Source organism: Serinus canaria, chromosome 5 (assembly GCF_022539315.1).
Source record: "Serinus canaria isolate serCan28SL12 chromosome 5, serCan2020, whole genome shotgun sequence".
In the NCBI taxonomy this organism is placed as follows: Eukaryota; Metazoa; Chordata; class Aves; order Passeriformes; family Fringillidae; genus Serinus; species Serinus canaria.
In genome coordinates this window covers 42,165,438-42,184,878 of record NC_066319.1, presented here as the reverse complement: position 1 = coordinate 42,184,878, position 19,441 = coordinate 42,165,438, and the positions used below count along the sequence as shown (strand labels likewise).

Here is a 19,441-nt window from a genome sequence, read left to right as displayed (position 1 = left end):
AAGCAGGTGACATCTTTTTAGTTCCTATCTAAAAGCAGTATCTTGAGACATGACTTGTGATTTATTTTTAAATCTAAATTATTAACTTGAAACTCTAAAATAATTAGGAAGAAAATAAGTGTAGGCTATACTGCCTGTATGGGGAGTGTATTTTGGAATGTGATGATTTTGAAGTAATTTTTTATCTACAGTGGTGTCACTGTATAGCAAACCAAGCCTCATGAGGAGTGGTGTTGTTTTGTTTTCCCCCTAGTATTCAAGGATGGAACCCCCTCCTCTGCACCCCCCCAATATTCCTCTTTGCTCTCTAGCCCTCAACATTAAGGAAATCTAAAAAAATGCAATACTGCTTTTTCTATGAAATTTACCTTACTTGAAAGGGAGTTGGAGTTGATTCTGGGTAAATAACTATTTATTATTTAAAAATCCAGTGTTTTTCCAAAAGAGATCATTATTGTTGTAACTTGCATACCACATAAGAAACAAACAGGTCAGAAAAATGGCCTGTTGTTTTGGCCAAAAAGTTTTCAAAAGTACCCTGACAAAAGAGGAGACAAAGCAGAATGCTGACAAATTATTAGCAAATTTAAGTTAAAACACAAAAAAAGCTAGATTTCATTCCTGTGAGAAAATACCAGAGTGTTACAATTGAATGTTAATTGTGCTCTCCCAGCTGTGGCTGAGCAAAGTATTTCAATGATTTCTTTTTTGCAAAATCAAGTATATTTTAAAATGCATAATTTGCTTATCTGATTTTTATAGGGCTTAATTATTGTCATTGCAGAGGTATGAGAGGATAAGTATCTTGGGATATTAGCATAGCTTTCAGTATATCCCCATTTAGTTTCAACTATACATTATTCCTTACAACTTGTCCTAAATTGCATCTGCTTTTGAGTATGTATTGCGTTTTCTAATGCAGACTTCTGTTTGTAAAATACTCTGTTAAAGACTTGCCCCTTGTTTTCAGAGCAGATTTCAGCACTCTAGCACTAATGGGATTATGCCAAAATCTAATCACTTCAGAGGTAAGGACATCTGTAGTACACTCAGATGAACTGCAGTTGAACCATGTTTGACCTTCAGTGTGGATATATAATATTTAGAAAATTTGGTTCAGGACAATTTTTTTTCTTTAGAGTGAAGACTTTCCCAGTTATTTTTGTGCAAAGTGCCTATGTAATTACACTTTTTTCCATAGTATAAATGTGTATGTCCTTGTGTGACCTGAAAGAGGGTTATCTGAAGTAGATAGTATAAGGAGAGAATAAATGCAAATAGTGCTTTACATTACAAATGATTCTGAATTGCCCGTTCACTTCCATAGGTCAAAAACTGCTCTCTGAAGATGGATATTCTTAAACTGCTATTTTAATATGCTTTTTAATGATAACTGTTTAAAAAAAATCTAGTTTTTGTTTTCCTTTTTAGTTCAGTTTGGTGAATAAAAATTTACTGAAATTGAAAGCATGGTGTTTAATTTGGATAAGTATATTTCAATAGCAAATCCAAAGCAAGGACTATCATTAAATTGTAAAAATAATAAATTATCTTGTAACAGCAAAAAATGTTATGTGTGGATGTGTGATTCTGTCAAGGTGGAAATGTTTTTCCTTTGCTAGAGGAACCAATTGAAGGAGAACAATGTTGTGGAAAAATTCCTCTTAATGTCTGGAACATCAGACATTGAAATCCCAAGAGAATCTGGACGCTGCTTTATGAGTACTGGAGCTGCTGAATTAAATGTCAAGGTAAAGAACAGCCTTCCTTGCTTGTGATGGGGAAAACCATTTTGACCAGCAAAATAAGGAAGGCAATCCTCTCTACTAAGGCTCTTGTGTGCCTGATTTTTCCCATTTCTCCTAGGAATCCTGCTGTGAGTCCCCTGCAGATTGGGCTCCTCGTGTGTCCTGCTGTACCAGCATCTGAGTGTTTCATACAGACCTTTCCCCTTGGAGGAACGAGTGGCTGACTCTAGGTGGGTTGTCTGGTTCCACCAGGTAAGGAAACAAAGTGTTGTGGGAAGTACAGCATTTCTAAAAACGGATTTATTGCAGAATTCTCTTGCTTGGAATACTGCTTGTAAGTTTGCTTTGGCACAGATTGCCTTTTGTTTCAGAAAATTCAAATTGTTGCAGGATGGAAGCCCTTTCCTCCTGAGCTCACCTTGTTCATGGTTTTAATGAAGAAAAAGCCTTAGTGCTGGGAATAATATTTCTGATGTCCTAGTTCTTGTGGAACTTTGTCTGTCTGATTTTAATAAGTAGTTTCAGTCTTAAAACATTAAATCAGCATCTAGTGAAATTCCCTGTATGTTTAAAGAGTTGACAAAGGGCTTGATAAGTGTGATGATGATACTGGTGTTAAAAAATCAAGTAGCTAAAGGTGAAATATATTCATATCACAGAAGTTTTTGCATGTATCATTGAAGTTGGTTTTGGGAGGGGGCAGAGAGAAAGTAGAGCAGTTCTTAAATTTACCAGATTAAATTACTGTTAATCTTTGTTCAGAATATCTTTTAGCTTTCATTTTCTGTCCTAAATGATTTTCATGTCCTTAAACTACTTTGTTATTTCTCTCAGAGGTTCCTGTGTTGCCGGGTAGCCTAAATCATTTCAGATAGTAGATGGGAAACATGAAGTAATTCTTAAAATTGAGTGTGGGCTTTTTCAATAGCAGAGGAAAGAGATGTAAAGAGAAACTGGAACAAGGGAACAGTACAGAGATAAAGATAAAATAATGCAGCCATCCCTTAAAAAAACAAAAATCAATGAGAGACTGCAAGTTTACTTTCATGTCAAAGGAGAAGTGTATGTATGAATTGAAAAACCACTTTTTTTTTTTTTTTCCCTTCTGGAGTTTTCATGGGAAAAGTGCACATACCAGTGTGTCAGGCACTCTCCTAACTGCTTTAATGAAAATATTGTTCTTGCTGCTTTATACTGACCGTTGCAGGGTTTAGTTGCAAATCTGCAGTTGGCTAAAAAAGAATTAATTTGTTGTTTCCACAGCTCCCTCTAGGCAGCAGCAGTAATCCACATATAACTTAGGGAATTCTTACTACAGTCAACTGAAACCAGCACAAATACAGCTTTAGTGCTGCTTGGTGTTTCAGTGCTATCCTGCATATGTCAGCAGCAGGCCATGGGGCAGACAGACATTCAGGTAAAACCTCAGAGCCTGCAGTGGGAAGGTTTTTGTTAAAATTCATGTTACTGGTCCAGTTTAATTTGTTGCAGTTCTGCCTTCATAAAAGATATGAGTACTGCAGTTTTTCTTCACTTTTCAAAAAGCCACTGTCATTTCAGCTGAAGCTGTAAGACAGCCAGCATGGGCTTTGCAGTCCAATCAGTCATCAGCCTGTGTTTGAAACAGAAGCTCTTCCAGACAGCAAAGTAGGTCTTGTAAAAACTAGCACAGTATATATGTGAATAACAATCCAATAGTTTCAGTCACTTTCTAATGACTGTTTAGTGAGCTCTTAGATACAGGTTGTTAATGTGTTGATTTTCACAACATGTTTCTTTCCTTAAGAGGGAAGAAAAAGATACTCCCCATCACAGCTGCATATTGAATAGCTGAGAATCAAAATTAGTGGGTTCTTTCTCCTTGAACTCATCAAAGCTTCACGAGCTTCAGTGGAACTGCACAGGTGTGCAGCAGTAAGAATATGACTTGAGATGGCCACAAGTACAAGCCCTGGTGTTGCCTATAATTGGAACAGCACAGAGAAGTCCTCCCAAAAAGGTGGGGTAAGATTCAAGTTGATTATAATAATCCCATGGAAGTTAAACCCTTGAAAGGAGTAAGTTCAAGATGGCCCCAGTGAGGTCCAAGTCTGGTGCTGCAGTTCATGAGACTTTCCCATGTTTTGGAATAGTTACCAAATGTATTCAGGGTGGAATGTAAGGCCAGGCAGTTACAAAACTACATAGGATTAGTATCGTGTCTGAGAACCTAGAAATTTGGGATTCTGTGGAAATTTATACCAATGTGTGTGCATGGGGGCACAGTGGGGGCAGGTGTGGAATGGGAATAGGAAGTTAGAGCTGATGTGTTCTGATGAAGTGCTCTGTGTATTGACCTCATTGAGCCTTCATTTGTTTACTTTCACATCATGATTTCCAGTCACACAAAAATCAGTCTGGTCAGATGGAAGTGACTAAACAGATGAAAAGTATTCCAGTTTTATGGAGATAGGTTGAGTTCCAGGTTGACAATGTTGTCAGAATCTCCCAGTGTGCGTCACTAAGACCTCTTAACCATTTTCTGTTCCAGGGCCTGATGAGAGCCCTTCAACATCTCCTGCCTTAGTCCACAAAGCCTACATGTAAGTGCAGTATAATGTCATATTTTCAGAATCCCTACAAAGGAGGAGAGTGCCTAAGGGAAAGGCATAATATCCAACTAATTTTGTGTCTCACTGTCCAATTTTAACAGCCACCCAGAAACCATTTGATTACAAAGTGGTTTTAGAGTGCAGATGCCTGGCATCTGTTAGAAAAACAATACAGATTATGCTGCTATTACTCATCAGCCTTCCCAAACAGCCTGGGAGGGAGGGTTTGGTTTATATTAACATATAAGCATAGGGCTTCTACTCAAATCAAGCTTCTCTTTCTAAGGAGATTTTTTTTGGTACAGATTTTCCTGTAATGTGAGCATGAATCCTCTATTTATCCCACAAGAAAGGAAGCAAGAGGACATTTGTGTTAATGAGCCAAAATGCTATGCTAGTGATGTGAAATTTATCTTCGATGGCTTGTGCTGTTTTCAGAATCCAAACACCAATAGCAGGCCAGGGTAGGCTTTACTTGGACTATAGCTGACCTGTTGCAGATGATGTCATCTGGAACCAATACCTACTCTATAAAAAACTCACATCTCTCTCTGTTGGAGAGAGAGGAGACTACCCAAGGTCACCTAAAGCCATTAAATTGCTCAAAGTTCCAAGTGTTCATAACTAAGGCCCCATCTCAACTTTACAGCTTTTTTCCCTTTTGGATTATCTTGGATATAATGAATGATGGTTGTGGAGCCCCTGAGCTCCGCAGTACTACTTCTCTTCCTTTCTATCCCTACTGCACTGTCTGAGATGGCCATTTAGGACATCCCTCTCACAGCTAGTGGTGGAGCTAAAGCCCCCCAAACCTGCATCAGACAGTGTGTCATGGGATAGGTTAGCCAAGGAGAGCAATGAAGTTGAATGCAAAAGAAATAGTATTAACTTCTTTTATAGAAAAGTATTTTAAAATTTCCCAAAAAATACTTGTTGAGCCTCTTTTAGTTTCAAACAAAACATTTTATTCCCATGATTTGCATTATTTCTGAAGTATTCTAGAGAACGTACATACTAAATGCCAGAAATAATACAACTTGCTGGGACTGATTTAAAATAGCAAGTACTACATAAAGGTGTGTGCAAACCCAAAAATAGCTCAGGAAGTTGATCAGAGCAGAAATGGAAGAGAATACCTATAGGATACAAACATTTACAAGAAAAGGTCTGGCAAAAAAATTATTTAAATTGTATTTGCCTGGACCTTTCCAAGGACTACTAAAATGTTTTTTACCAAGTTAAACACAAGGACTATGCAAGACAAACTGGAAATATCAAACTTTGTTGATATAGGCAGTATCTCAGAATTCTTTTAACAGGCATAAGGTATATATAATAATGAGAGACAGAAAAGCTCAATAATGTGTAAATATATCTGTCATCCATTAGTAACAGCAAACAGCTGCTGTTAGTTTACAAACAACCTATACCAGTCCAACATAACACACCTTTCCCAAGTCCTAGTCGTTTCTGTGAATAAAATATTTGTGTTACTTTTAAAAGCACTTTTAACATAAATTTTGATTTAGTCTTTCCTTTCTTTCCAAAAAGAAATATGATTTAAGCTTCGGTTTTCTTTTCCAGTAAGGAGTAAGGAATTTTGCTGATCTGCACACTTAAGAAGCTGTCTTTGTTTCTGATGTAACACTGGGCAACTCCAGATTACAGAAGAGGAGGTAATAAATTATTATTGGATTTCAGCAGTTTTGCTTTCAGAGTTTGCTGAGAATCAACCTAAAATGGAAATATGCCTCTCCCCCAAATAAGCAGCTAAATTAGTCTATAATACAATACTGTCGATTTTTTTAATGGCATTAACAATGATAGATTATTTATTTTCTAGAACACTATCTCATGGAATCCATGAATCTAGGCCCTTGCTTCTGCTCATTCAAGCAGCTTTCATTTACAATCAGAAATACAGAATCTAATTGAGTTTTAAATACTTGGAAAATATAGAATCACATAGAGTATGTACATGGTATTTGCAATCACTCAGTTTGCATCTGTAGTAGCCAGCAGTTCAAAGGGCTCTACCGTTAAGTTTTTTTGGATACTAGTAGCCCACATTATGTAAGCCCTGACTATTGTCTGATCAATTTAATTTTAGTTCCTCAAAAACTCTAATTCCATGAAAACCAGCAGAGATATTACAAAATTAATTTAAAAATTCCTACCTGAAGGCAAATATTCACACAATATTTTCCATTCCTATGCCAAGGCTTTCAAATAGCTGAGTGAAATGATCCACAGTAACCTTGGTAGCAGTTCTGCAGAGCCAGTCTGTGGAGCTGGCTGGGACCAGGTGTGATCCTGCCAGCAAAGCCAGGCACTCAGGCCACTCAGGTGTTAACAATGCAGCTGGTGCAGAGCAGCTCCTGCCTGGAGTCCTGATGTCTGCAGGAGGTGGAGGGCCAGGCCTCTTCATTTGTTTGTGGTGTAAGAATGAGCTGAGCACAGCCAAGCCTGACCTTGGTCTGGCCCCATCTAGCAGCATGTAGGGCAGAAGGATGCTTTAATGCTTTAGGCTGGGGGTTGTTCCTTGGGTCTGACCATGGATTTCCTTAAGCACACTGTGGAGAGCATATGTCCCAGCTACAGCCAGGCTGTGGTCAGCCAGAAGATAACTGTGTTGTAGTTGTGCTGCAGACGTTAGGAATGACAGGTAACAGGTCTTGCTACAAGACAGATGTTCTTAAAGCACGTTGAGGAGCTACAAGTCAGCCTTCAATGCAGTAAACTGTGTGGTTTGAAGGAACCTAAAAGTGTGATTGAGGTGGCTCAACACAGAAAGGGCTAAAAGGAAAGTTCTACCCTGTGAGAGAGAGGTAAGTAGGGACAGCAGAAGTGGTAAGAAAGCAGGAATTGCAGGGTGTTCAGAGCAATAAATACGCTCAGATAAAACAGTTCTGAAATATGGTAACAACTGGATCAGTCATCTAAAAAAAACCCCAACAACCATTATTAAATTGACTGGGTAGCCTGGTCTTCAAAACAAATTCAAATAAACCAGCTCCTAAATAGATTTATCCAAAAGTGAGAGAGTGATAACAATGGACACAAATGCCCTAATTTTTCTTACCTGTTACCTTATGAGCAGCTGCAAAATCAGGGATAATTTGCCTTTTACCACTATAAAGGCAGTATGAAGAAGAAGCTTGTTTTCCCACCTCACCAAACTAAACCAAGAACAGCAAATAAAAGACTAGATTTGTTTCAGGTCAGGATGACAGAATGAGAAGAAACCTGTTCCATTTTAGGTATGGTGGAAGTTTTAGAAAATTGCTGTTAGAAAAAGAACCCAACCTTTAGACATGTAGCTGTTTGAGAGCTTCAGCCTTTAATTTTTTTTAATATTATTTTAATTATCCAACTTTATCAATTTTTTTCAGGCATGTAAGTACCCGCAAGTCTTACTGTTGGGCTTCTTTTTGTAAAATTCTTTTTAGGATGAGGGTATATTTGCTCAGTTTATATATAATTTTCCTATTTAGGTAGAGCATTCACATCTACTTCTAGAATTATCATCGGGACCATGTGTTTTCCCCTCCACTGGTAAGAGGTTTCAAATAAGTGGTTTATCTGAAAGAAGACCACTCCAGAAGTACTTTCAGCTATAGCAAAGTATACCCTAGGGGGAAAGGATATGGACAATATTATCTTCTCACTTGATTCACTGTATGCACAATCGCCCTCTTGCCCAGGTTTTGGCTGTGATACTTTGAGATGTTAGAGCTCAGTTTGCTTGCATTCTTCCATGAGAATTTGGTTCTGCATTGTCACAGCAGGAAGGTAATCATTGACTGGGTCTTGAATGCTTGTAAGAACCTGACCTATCCCTCGGCTGATTCTCTGCCCGTAAGACCCACTGCTGTTTTTGGCTGAGACTGTCTGACCTCTATAGACTTGAGCCTGATGCTCACATATACCAAACTTGCTTAGCAGGATAAACACATCTCTGCGGAAAGCTTTGGTGAAAATAGCGTAAAGAAAGGGGTTGGCACAAGAATTGAGCGGGTAGAAAAGTACCAGCAAAATCTTGGAATTGGAGACAGTTATCAATGGTTTGTTCATAATGGCAGATAGAGCATGGAAGGAGATGGGAGCCATGCACAGAAAGTCCGTGAAAATCAACACAGCCATCCTCTTGGCAATTTTGGTGTCTTTGTCCCCTGACTTGTACTGGGGGTTTCGCACAGTTATGTAGATTTTTATGTAGCAGGCACAAATGATGACAAAAGCGATAATGTTACACATTAAAACAAAGACAATGTAGGCTTCAGCCACTGGTGTTTCAGTGTCCATAGGCAAGCAGATGCTGACTTTGCTGTAGCTGCTGACCCCAAGCAGTGGCAAAAGGGCGAGCAGGATGCAGGAGAGCCACCCTCCCAGCATGACGAGCACGGCGTGCCGCAGGCGAATCTTGCGGTCAGGCCGCATGGCGAAGGTGATGGCGTACCAGCGCTCCAGGGTGATCACGGTCAGGGTGTACACAGACAGTTCACTGGCAAAGACCGTGAAAAACCCGGCTGTGTTGCAGCCAGGCCCGGTCTGCCACTCTATGGCATGATTATAGTACTCTGACCTGGTGTAGAGATCCACTGAAGCGATCAGAAGGAGGTATAACCCCATGCAAAAGTCGGCAAAGGCCAAGTTACACATCAAAAAGCGAGGTACAGTCAGTTTATAATGACTGGTGAGAAGGATGAAAAGGACGAAAATGTTGCCTAGGATGGCAAGCAGGTTCACAAACCACACCACAATCCTCAGAAACTGATATCCCATTATATCCTCACAGGGATTAAACTCATCGGGCTCTGGTGTGCATATTACATCTTCATTGCCTCCACAGACAGGATAGTCATAATGACTGTCAAAGGTCTGGACATCTTCCATTTGAGGGTTCTTGAGCTCCTTGCCAAAGCCAAGATTTTCTTCTCCATGCTCCTCCAAAAAAATGTAATAATGGGGATTTTCATGAAAACTTGTGAACTTGGTGTTTGTGTCATACACAGCATTGGTGTGGTCTGTGTATTCTTCTTCATAATCTTTGTAAAATGGGTCTCTGAGAGTCTTGACTGATCTCTTATGAAAGCTGTGGCTGCTCTGGTTACACATCAGGTACTCTAGGATCCTGAAAGAGTAGATGGGGAAATCACTGCTGGCATTTATAGTCTTGACTGGTGCACAGATTATGAACAAAGAGAATGCTTCAAAAGCAAATAATCCTGGATGAAAATGTAGCTATGAAAATGTGATTGGATATATTTTTGTTAACAGACCATAAAATGTATGATAGCTTTTCTGGGCTATTTTTATTTAACTGTATTTTTAATTTTATAACCAGTAGTAATTTTACTTGTTTGACATCCATAATCCATCTTCTTTTTCGAGATCTACATTCTTAGTAGGTAAGAAGGCATTTATTTATTCTTTATAACTTCTTATATAACGTACAATATTACTTTATTTTTCACTGTTGCTCACTATTCACTTTCTCCCACAACTTCCATCAGTCTAACTAGCAGTGCAGAAATTTTGAATTCTGTACCTCATTGCAGCAGTATTTGCAGTCAAAACATTTTCAGTAGTTAACAGCTGTTCAGTTAGAAAACATGAGACTTGAGGCTATAACCTCTCCAATGCTTTTTTTCTAGGCCTTGCTGTAGCACATTACCCTTTTCTTTTTTCTTGCACTTAAATTCTGGGCTCAACAAGAGGAGGAGCTGCTGCAAAAGGTCTTACAAAAAAATTCTTCTGCCACTTTGCAATTGTAACCTGTTTCAAAGAACATGGTCTATACCTAGAAAAAATTGTTACAAAAGTGCCAATTGATGTATTTTTATGAACATTGTCTTTACTGATATATTTAAAAAAATAAATGCCAGTTAGTGAAACTCACCCACTTTTTTTTTTCCAGCTCTTGAAAGCACAGCAGTGACTTGGGTATGATAGGTCAGCTCGCATTAGCTGAAGAAATACCTTTACAGCTGGTAATTTCTTTAAAGTCCAGGTATTTTTGGCCATTAGTTCTTTTAGGCTTTCCAATCCTTTGGCTGGAAGGTTGGCAACAGCTGTTCTGGAGACATCTCTAAGAAAGAAAAAGATTACTAAATCAGACTTTTTTTCAGATTGTTACTGTTCTTCAGGAGTTTCACAGAATTCTACAGTAAAAATCAAATCCTGAGGAGGTGGGGGTTTCATATTGCCTGGCTTAGTTCTGATACCATTCAAATTCAAAAGGCTGTTCATTTCTCCATGATTTTCACTGTCTTTTAAAGCTCTTGTCTTAATTGTCTTTTATGTATTATAAAGAATATGTATTATAAAGAAATCATGACTTTTAAAAATACACCTTAAAGCCATGAGATACAAATATATGCAACCACAGTTTTAAAAATCCTTTAAAGAAATCACATCTTCCATTGGAAGAGTTATATTTCCTAAGAATAATTTTAACCCATTGGCAAACTTTAATAGAAAGCATTGTAATTCCTAAAAGAATATTCTCTATATACTGAAATTCAAATCTTCTATTGTAGTCCATCCTGAATCTCTCAGAAAACTGAGTATTGTGTTTGTTGCTTTCTACTTGTCTGCTGAAGTGGACTCATGAGAGAGATAATGCACAGTTGATGGGGAGGTGGCTTTCCTTTCAGACTGCCAGGTGAGTGTCACCTGGTCCTGCTGGTGTTTTCTACCCAGTTTTTGCTTTATCCCAGAACCTCTTCTAGTGACACTTGAAGATAAAATGTTTTTAAAATTACAGTCTGTGAAGAAGTAAACCTCTGAAAGGAGTTCTAGGGTAAGAACATTGTTCGAGCATTGTTTTATCATGAACACTCTCATAATAAATAAATCTGTTTTTTCTACTCTTTCTTATTCCTCTGGAAGTCTTGCTCACTGTCTGGTTTCTTGAACCCAAAAGGAAATTAGAACTAATTTTCCCTAATATCCAATCTAAACCTCCCCTGGCACAACTTGAGGCGATTTCCTCTTGTCTTGCTGCTTCTTACCAAGCCCTGATTAGCCAAGTATGGTCAGTCCCAATCAGTCAAGGATGATCAGTCCTGATTTTGGTCTGCTGAGAAAAATGGGAACTGACTGCAGTTATGTCTGTCTCATTAACATCCAATCATATTGATAACTAAGATGAGGTTTAACACAATAGTGCTTACATTGCATGTAAGAGTGTCATGCTGGCACTGCTAAGAGATAGCTTACACCCTTAAAGAAACACAAGAGAATGGGCAAGAGGTCTGATGGGCTTGTCAAGAGGATCTGTCTCAAACTGAAGTGACCATAAAACAGGCTAGGCAGGAAACTGATAAAATGAATCCTAGCAAGTCACGAGGACTTGATGGTTTTCACCAGAACAGTTCTGAAGCAGCTGAAGGAGGAAGTAGTTGAATTGGTAAAAGGGTTGTGGAACCTTCAGCTTTGTTCTCCTGCAGAAAGGCAGCAAAGAAGCCACCACGGAATATGATATACGTGGGGAAAGTCAGCACATAAGGGGCTTACGTAGAAATAAGTCCTGCCTTGCAAACTTCTCTGAGCATTGTATGATCTGCTCAAAGTCTCCTGGGACTTCTGCAAGGCCTTTGACAAACGCCTACAAGGCTGAGACAGAAACCAGGCAGACACACTCTTGTGGAAGGTGTCAAATGCTCAGGATTATGGAAAAGGCTAGCAACATTCTCAGCTAGCCTAGAGCCAGACCAGACTTTAGCTTTGAAGTAGCCATGGTCTGGAGCCCACTCAGGTACTGGAAGCGCTTGTGTAGAGTTCTGTGCTGTGAGGTGGAACAGCAACCAAAGTGCTCTCAACCACTCTCAACATTTTGGCTTGGTAGTAGTTTTGTTTAGTCCTCATATATTTTCTTGTATTTCTAGGCTATTGTTTATCTCAGCTGAAATTTACACATTATATTGAATGTTAAGGAGACCTTGGAGAGGTCCAGATAAACATGGGAATAAAATATAGCTTATGAATTCACAGATGTTGTTTTCTGAACCAACTGTATATTATAGAAGTGTTAAACAGATATTCAGTTGCTCAGGATTTTTTTTTCTTTTGTCCTGGGTTATTGTATTTCAGTCTAATTCTTTGTTAGTTTTATGAAGTCAGTATTTCAGAACTAGATCGAAGCGATAATAGCTTTTGTCAATAATCCTTTTCATTGCTGGAAGCATGCAACTCAAGTATGAAATTCAGTAACAGCAATAAATTAAAAGACAGATAGTTAAGAAAATGAGATAGAATGCATCATAGTACAACTGAGAATTTTTACCTAATGGTATACAAATTTTTGACAACTGGAATATATAAAGCATAAAATGTATAACAGATGAGCTTAAACTACAGATACTATTTTAACTCTACTGAAAGATTGTTTAAATCTAAAAAAAAGCATTGTTTGATTAGCAAAATACAGAGTGCTCCTCTTGCTCAAAGACTTGCTTCTTCCCATGGGAGGAACCATTCCTAGACTGGGAAATGATGCTTTAAAGAGCAATTCTGCATTCTACAGATAATTAACTGCTCACATGTATCTGTGTGACTGTAACATTTGGGTTTGGACTATGTTCAAAAGCTAATTGAATAATGTGCCTGATTGTATTTTTGTTGTACTCTGTTGAACTTTTGCTCTTGGCAGCAGCTCTTGTCGCATTTAGTAAATCAGGTCCACCGAGTTGCTGAATCCTTGCCAAGGTTTCATTTTGAGGTGAAGAGCAATGTAATGTCATCATTCTATTAAAATAGTCTTCTAAAGGGAGCAATCAGTTTATACATCTACATACATCTGAGTATGCAACAGTGACAAAGGAACCAGAATTGCTGACATCTGTTTTCCTTTATTCAGTGAGCACAATCCCCGCTCCCTCTGCTGTTGTAAACTGCAAATTTGAAAAAAAGAAATTACCTAGCTTTTCAATACTTGAGTATGTTTAATTAGGAGGCCTGAGAGCAGACCACCTAATTAAACATACTGGCCATACATGGCCAAACTCACACAACGTACATATAGTCAGGCACAATTCTTTGTAGTTAAACTTGCTCATTGGGTTTCTTTCAAAACCAAAATGGAATATTACCCCATTTGAGTGGATCCATGGTCTGTATTTCAGCCTTTAAGTTGCTGTTGAAATCCTGATCAGAAAAAAAGCACGATCTCTGGGGCACACATTCCAACTACTATAAATTCCTATCTCACCTGAAGAGTGCATATAGGGAATTCCAGACAATGAGTTCTGGTAGCTTGGTAGGGAGGCAAGACAGGATTGCTCTTTAGAGCTCCATAAATGTTCCCTTTTTGAAATTGTTGAAAATTTTTTTTTGGTGCATACTGCTGCCACTATAAGCAATGCCATTCATTGTCCCAGAAAAAAAGCAATATTCTCACAATAATTTTCCATAGAGTTAATTTTCAAGGTGAAACAGCTTGGAAGTAAAACTATTTTGAGGAAGACCAAATGGTCAGCTAACAACAACTAGGTGCCTGAAAAATTACTTAAACTAGTCCTTATAACAGGCTAAGTTGTTTACACTGCCCAAGGGAATATGGAAGGGCTGTATTGGTCAGACTTTTCAGACTGCTGCCCTAGTTAACAAATCTGTGGGCTCTCTGTAAGTAACTCATTGGTCATGATGGTACGGGTGGGTGTCTACTAAAGCACCAATTGCAAGGACATTTTTGTTGTCTGTGGGAGATGTTAGTGGCCATTGATACAACACAACCACAAATACTAGGTTTTCACTCAGTTTTCATCTTTTGACTTCAGCCCACTTAAGGTAATGCATATGTGGGAGTTTCAGAAACTCTTTTGTTCCTGTTAAAATAATTCTAGTTCCTATAGGTCAGCTAAGAGATCTGTCCAGGTGGAAGGATTCAGCTTTAAATTGCTGTTCATTTTGTGGCAGAACTTTTCCACATTACACATGCAGAATAATTCCTGGTTATCTGTGGGTAACTCAAGTGCCTAAGCTGCTATTAAAATTACATTAAAATAAAATTAAAATCGATTAACTTGAATTAATAATTCTATACTGGTTTTGGTTGGCATAGAGTTAAATTTCTTCACAGTAGCTAGTATGTGGCTATGTTTTTGAATTGGAAGTGAAAATAGTGTTGATGTTTTAGCTGTCCCTGGGCAGTACTTACACACAGACAAGGCATTTTTTGTTTTTCACACCATCTGACCAGCGAGGAGGTTAAGGGTGCACAAGAATTTGGGAGAGATAGCCAGGACAGCTGACCAAGAGATATTCTAGACCTTATCAAATTATGCTCAGCAGTAAAGACTGGGTGGACATTTGCCAAGATTGCCACTGCCAGGGGACTGGCTGGGAATCAATGGGCTGGTGGTGAGCAATTGTTTTTGTTACATCACTTGTTGTTCTTGGATTTGGTTTGTTTTCTTGACCCTCTGACTTTTTTTCGACATCCCTTTTTTAATTATTAAGGTGACATTATCTCAACCCATGATTTTTCTCATTTTTACCCTTTCAATTCTTTCCCTTACCCCATTGGGTGCAGGGGCAAATATGCAGCTGTGTGGAGCTGAGCTGCAGGCCAGTGTTAAACTGTGACACCATCCTAGGAGCTTCATTTTAGGACTTAGATAGCAAAGCATCATGATATGAAATACTCTGTCTTTGTAAATCCACTGTAGTTTTACTGTGCTGACATGCCATTTCTGGCCCTCTGCCTTTGAGAAGCAAGACCTCTCTCTGTAATGACACTAGAGTAAGTACCACATCTCTCTTCAGTTATAAGTACTGCTAGGACTCTTATTAGCCATTAAGGTACATCATTCTAAGAGGAGATGGATAGCTGGCTGTTTAGGATCAATGGTAGCTGGGATAGCACAATAGTTATGGAGGACTAGAAAAAAATTCAAGTCATTTGAGATATCTAACTTGAAAGGAAGTTCTTTACTTTTTAGAAGTTCTTTTATTTTTTTAGATATGCACATCCTAAGAAAGCATCTCTAGCCCCTAAACCAAGAGGTTTTGTGTAACTGATACGTCTCCAAGCTAGCCTCAGGAAGCTTAACTGGCTCTTACAGCATACAATTAACCACCCACAAACTTCTGCAGCATATCATTACTTGTTCACCTGTCCAGCATAACAACAACACTGATGCTTTAAATATCCCCAACAATCAAGAGTCTAAAATCTGTGCTTCTGCAGGCTCTCACCTGCTGGAGCCAGACAGATTTTCTGGAGTTGAAAAGATTCTGAAAGAAAAACAAAAACTTCTGCACCTTTTGTTATTGCAGGTAGCTGCTAGGATTCCTTCCAAGAAAAGTACAGTTATTCTGCTATGAATAAGCTGTTTTCCTGAAGAGTAGAAAGTAAAGCTTGTTCTTATATGGACTGAGCACTGCCAGCTTCATCTAGTTTTGCACTGGAGGAAGAAATTCCCCTTTCAGTATTTCAGTTTTCCTTGTGGTCAGCTGAAGGCACTACATTACATACTAGACAATTTGAGTCAGGGAATGTGATTCTTCTGGAAGTTCTTACTTCCCTAAAGTTTTATTTTCATTCTACATTATGATTCCTAATATTAGTGAAAAGTTCTTTGGAGGATTATAAAATCAGACTGGAAGCCAAATAACATGAGAAAAAAGAAGAGCATCAGAAATAACTATTTTTCTCTCTAAAATTATTTTTTCATCTCTTTCCTCTCTTTCTCCTTCATTGCCTTTACATGTGTGGTACAAGAGTCCTCCTTTTCTATTACAATTGTACAGCCATAAGACAGGTTTTAGTACAGAATCTTCCATAAGAATAATTGGTAGGAACAGTATATGTAATGTAGGATTAATAAATCAGTTTCCTAAAGCACAGGTTTTGTTGCTGGTATTATTTTTGTAAACATGCTATTCCTGTCCCTGCTGCTCTGAAGCTAATGGTTGTAAAGAAATTGTAAGCTAAAACAGTATTATTTTTAAAGCTTTCTATAGTTCATTTTCACCTACTTACAGTAGAGTCGGTCCACTGTGCACTCCCAGAAATGCATCATCATTGATTACTTTGAGGTATTTGTTCTTGTGCAGATAGCTGCAGAAACAAACAAAATTTGGAAGTAGTTATCCATAGGTTACTGAAGTTCTTGAGTTTACTTGCCTGCACAAATGTACAAAAGCATTATGTATAAAGGGCATCCATTCCCAACCACATATTGAAACATAAGCAGTTACTTCATTTTCTGTGTACCCAAGAAACAAAATACAGGTTTTCCATTTTTAAAAGCAATTTAATTCCTCAACAAATATTTTATTTTTGCTAATTTATTTATTATCTTTGTTCCAAATTTTTTCTCTCACTGTCATACACATAAGGGCACGTGCATATACACTATCTTCAAGTACATATGTGTGAGGATGAGGTCAAATAGTTTTGTTTTCTTTCATCAAAATGGGGTATGGGGAATTACATGATGGAACACATCATGAACAAACAGGAAAACAATTTCCTCCATGTTGTGAGTTCAAGAAAATTTTTAAATGCTTTAAAATCTCCATAATCCAGTGGAAGTTTCTATATACAGGCCAAAAGTTAAGATCAAAGTTTTGTTATAAGAACAGCAAGGAAAGAATGGGATGTTTGGTACCCCATTATAAACATTCAGAATTTTGTGATGTAGCTAATGAGATAAAAAATGCAATAGGAAGGTGGTCACAACAGGTGTCAGAGGGTGTCTGTGAAGTTCACGGAGTCCAACATTCTGAGTTGGAAGGGACCCACAAGGAACATCAAAATCCAACTTCTGGCCCTGCAAAGAACAGCCCCAGGAGTCACACCATGTGCCTGTTGTCTAAACATTTCTGGAACTCTGTCAGGTTTGGTGCTGTGACCACTTCCCTGAGGAGCCCAGCCACCCTCTGGGTGAAGTGCCTTGTTCTAATATGAAGCCTAAACCTGTATGACAAAACTTCATGGCATTCCCTCCTGTCCTGTCACTGGGTACCCCAGAGAAGAAATCAGGGTCTTTCTCTTCTCTTTCCCTCATGAGAAAGTTGTAACTGCAATGAGCTCTCCCCTCCAGGCTGTACAGACCAAGTGACCTCAGCTGCTCCTCATACATCCTCTCAGGGTCCTTCACCATCCAGCCCTCCTTTGAACACTCTCTAATAGTTTAATATCTTTTCTTATTGTGTGACCAAAACTGCTCACAGTGAGGCTGCACCAGAGCAGGGCAGGACAATCCCTTCCCTCGCCCAGCTGGCAGGCTGTGGTGTGGAAAAAACTAAGTAAATATTCTGATCCTGTCCTGGTTGAAGTCATTGGCAAATTTTTCATAACAGTCACTGGATATAAGCTTATATTGATCACCATAGTAAGAAATGAGAAGTAAATGCACTTCATCTGGGTTACACCACAGAAAGTGTTAGGGAGCCAAACAATGCTTCTGGCATGCTATTCATTGGACATTACTCATGCCTTAAGCCTTGTTTCTTACAGAGAAAAATAGTTTACATCACCTTCTTAGCTGTTGTTGTTTGAAATAAGCTTTCATTCTTTATTAATATATGGCATTCTAGCATCACCTGGTGTTTGTGTTTTCTGAGAACTGATTTTCATATTTTGTAAATGGCATATTATTGTTCTGATCTTTTCCTTTAGTGTGTAAATTTCCTTATGATTTTGTCTGCAAAACGAATACAAATATTAAAACCAGAGCAACAGTTAAGAATTAATCCAAGATTTCAACATCTAGATTGTAGTGTTGAAGGACACAAAACCTGCTTAACCTAATAAAACCTGTCTGCTTTAGTAACTAGACCCTATTATACAACCACTTAATTGCTTGTCCAATTTTGAAATATTTTCCCCTGATGTTTGAGTACCATAGTGACTAATAAACCTGAAATATAATAGCTGTATGCCTGACAAAAATCTTCAAAGTTACAAATAGAAACAGCTAGAGACTTTGGGAAGTACAGAACCATGTGTTACTAAGGAGGGGCTGCAGTGTTAGCTGCCAGTTTTCACATCAGTGAGTCAAGCCCCTCAGAATGTACAATTTCCTGATGCTAATTGGTTTCAGTTGCTTAGGCCCTTTTCTTTTTGTAGGTACTGCTTTTAGATGGAAAGAATAAGGCTTTGGTAAATACTAATTTGACCATAAAAAGCTTATGTAGAGTCAGTTCCTTCTGAAAGTGCTGTTAATCCTGCTGTTACTGATAGTTAAATGATATAGATTGTCATTTAAATTCCCTGGAGAAGAATTTGTTTGACACCACAACAGTGGTGTCAACATGTCTAAACAAATCTTAGAAGTTTTTGAAATCACATGGCTGATGTGTAATATCTAGCCTCAGTGGGGACACTAGAATAACTGTAATTTTGGAGAGCTGGTGGATGGCAATCAGATAGACAGGAATACCCCAGTGCAAGCTGCAGGAAATCTGTAGCAGTAAGTGCAGAATCTGGAGTAGGAGATGCTGATGTTTTTGTAGTGCTCTAAGTAAATGAGGGCCCTTTTTCATGTTTTTCAATCCAGTCAGAGCAGTTAACCACCTATAGTTGTGTCTAACAGTCTCTATGGACTCAGGGTCAGGGGTAAGTGGGAAGCATATTGTGTTAAGCCTGAACCACTCCAGAAAACACCATGACTGCAGGATGCTGAGCAGGATCTTCTGAGGGCACAAAACACTAACAGGAGTGTTAGTGCTATGTGTTCAAGTGCATATATTTTACATAGTTCAAGTGCTATGTAAAATATATGCATCCAGGTGGATTATGAAATGAAGGTTAAAGAAAGGGAGAACAGGCAAAAAAGATGCAAGTGAGCAGTACTAAGGGTTCATCATATGATTTTTCCACACAATTGTTTATCTTAACTCTGAGCTGTGCCAAGCATTATAAGTGAACCCTGAAAGTGTACACTAAAGTAAATATATTCTTTTGGAGTTTATTTTTGTGATTAGATTTTGAGATTGCACACTTTCCACTTCAGTAATTTAGATAGTTCTGTAAAAGCTCATCACAAATATATTTTGCCATTTGCTGAAAATATCTTTTAAAAACTCTTCTTTCCTCGCCAATTACCTTACAGAAATAAACATTGGCGCAGCAGCACTGCTTTGCAG

At 38.4% G+C, this 19,441-nt stretch overlaps 1 protein-coding gene and 1 long non-coding RNA gene across 4 annotated transcripts in view; one reads left to right on the top strand and one right to left on the bottom strand.

Moving 5' to 3' along the window:
* The first annotated feature begins 1,864 nt into the window (after positions 1-1,864).
* LOC127059670 (uncharacterized) lies at positions 1,865-6,004 on the top strand. The gene is made up of 4 exons (XR_007777686.1): positions 1,865-1,978; positions 3,535-3,747; positions 4,279-4,330; positions 5,924-6,004. It is a non-coding gene; the product is annotated as an uncharacterized LOC127059670 (long non-coding RNA).
* Positions 6,005-7,873: 1,869 nt separating this feature from the next.
* TSHR (thyroid stimulating hormone receptor) overlaps positions 7,874-19,441 on the bottom strand; it is a 41,088-nt gene continuing 29,520 nt past the window's right edge. For all 3 annotated transcript variants that reach the window (XM_030240203.2, XM_030240204.2, XM_030240205.2), the window contains 3 exons: positions 16,329-16,406; positions 10,242-10,430; positions 7,874-9,473 (listed from right to left, as the gene is read on the bottom strand). In XM_030240203.2, the coding sequence (XP_030096063.1) occupies positions 8,069-9,473; positions 10,242-10,430; positions 16,329-16,406 (1,672 nt within the window). In that variant the 3' untranslated portion in view covers positions 7,874-8,068. The remainder of the gene's footprint in view (positions 9,474-10,241; positions 10,431-16,328; positions 16,407-19,441) is intronic.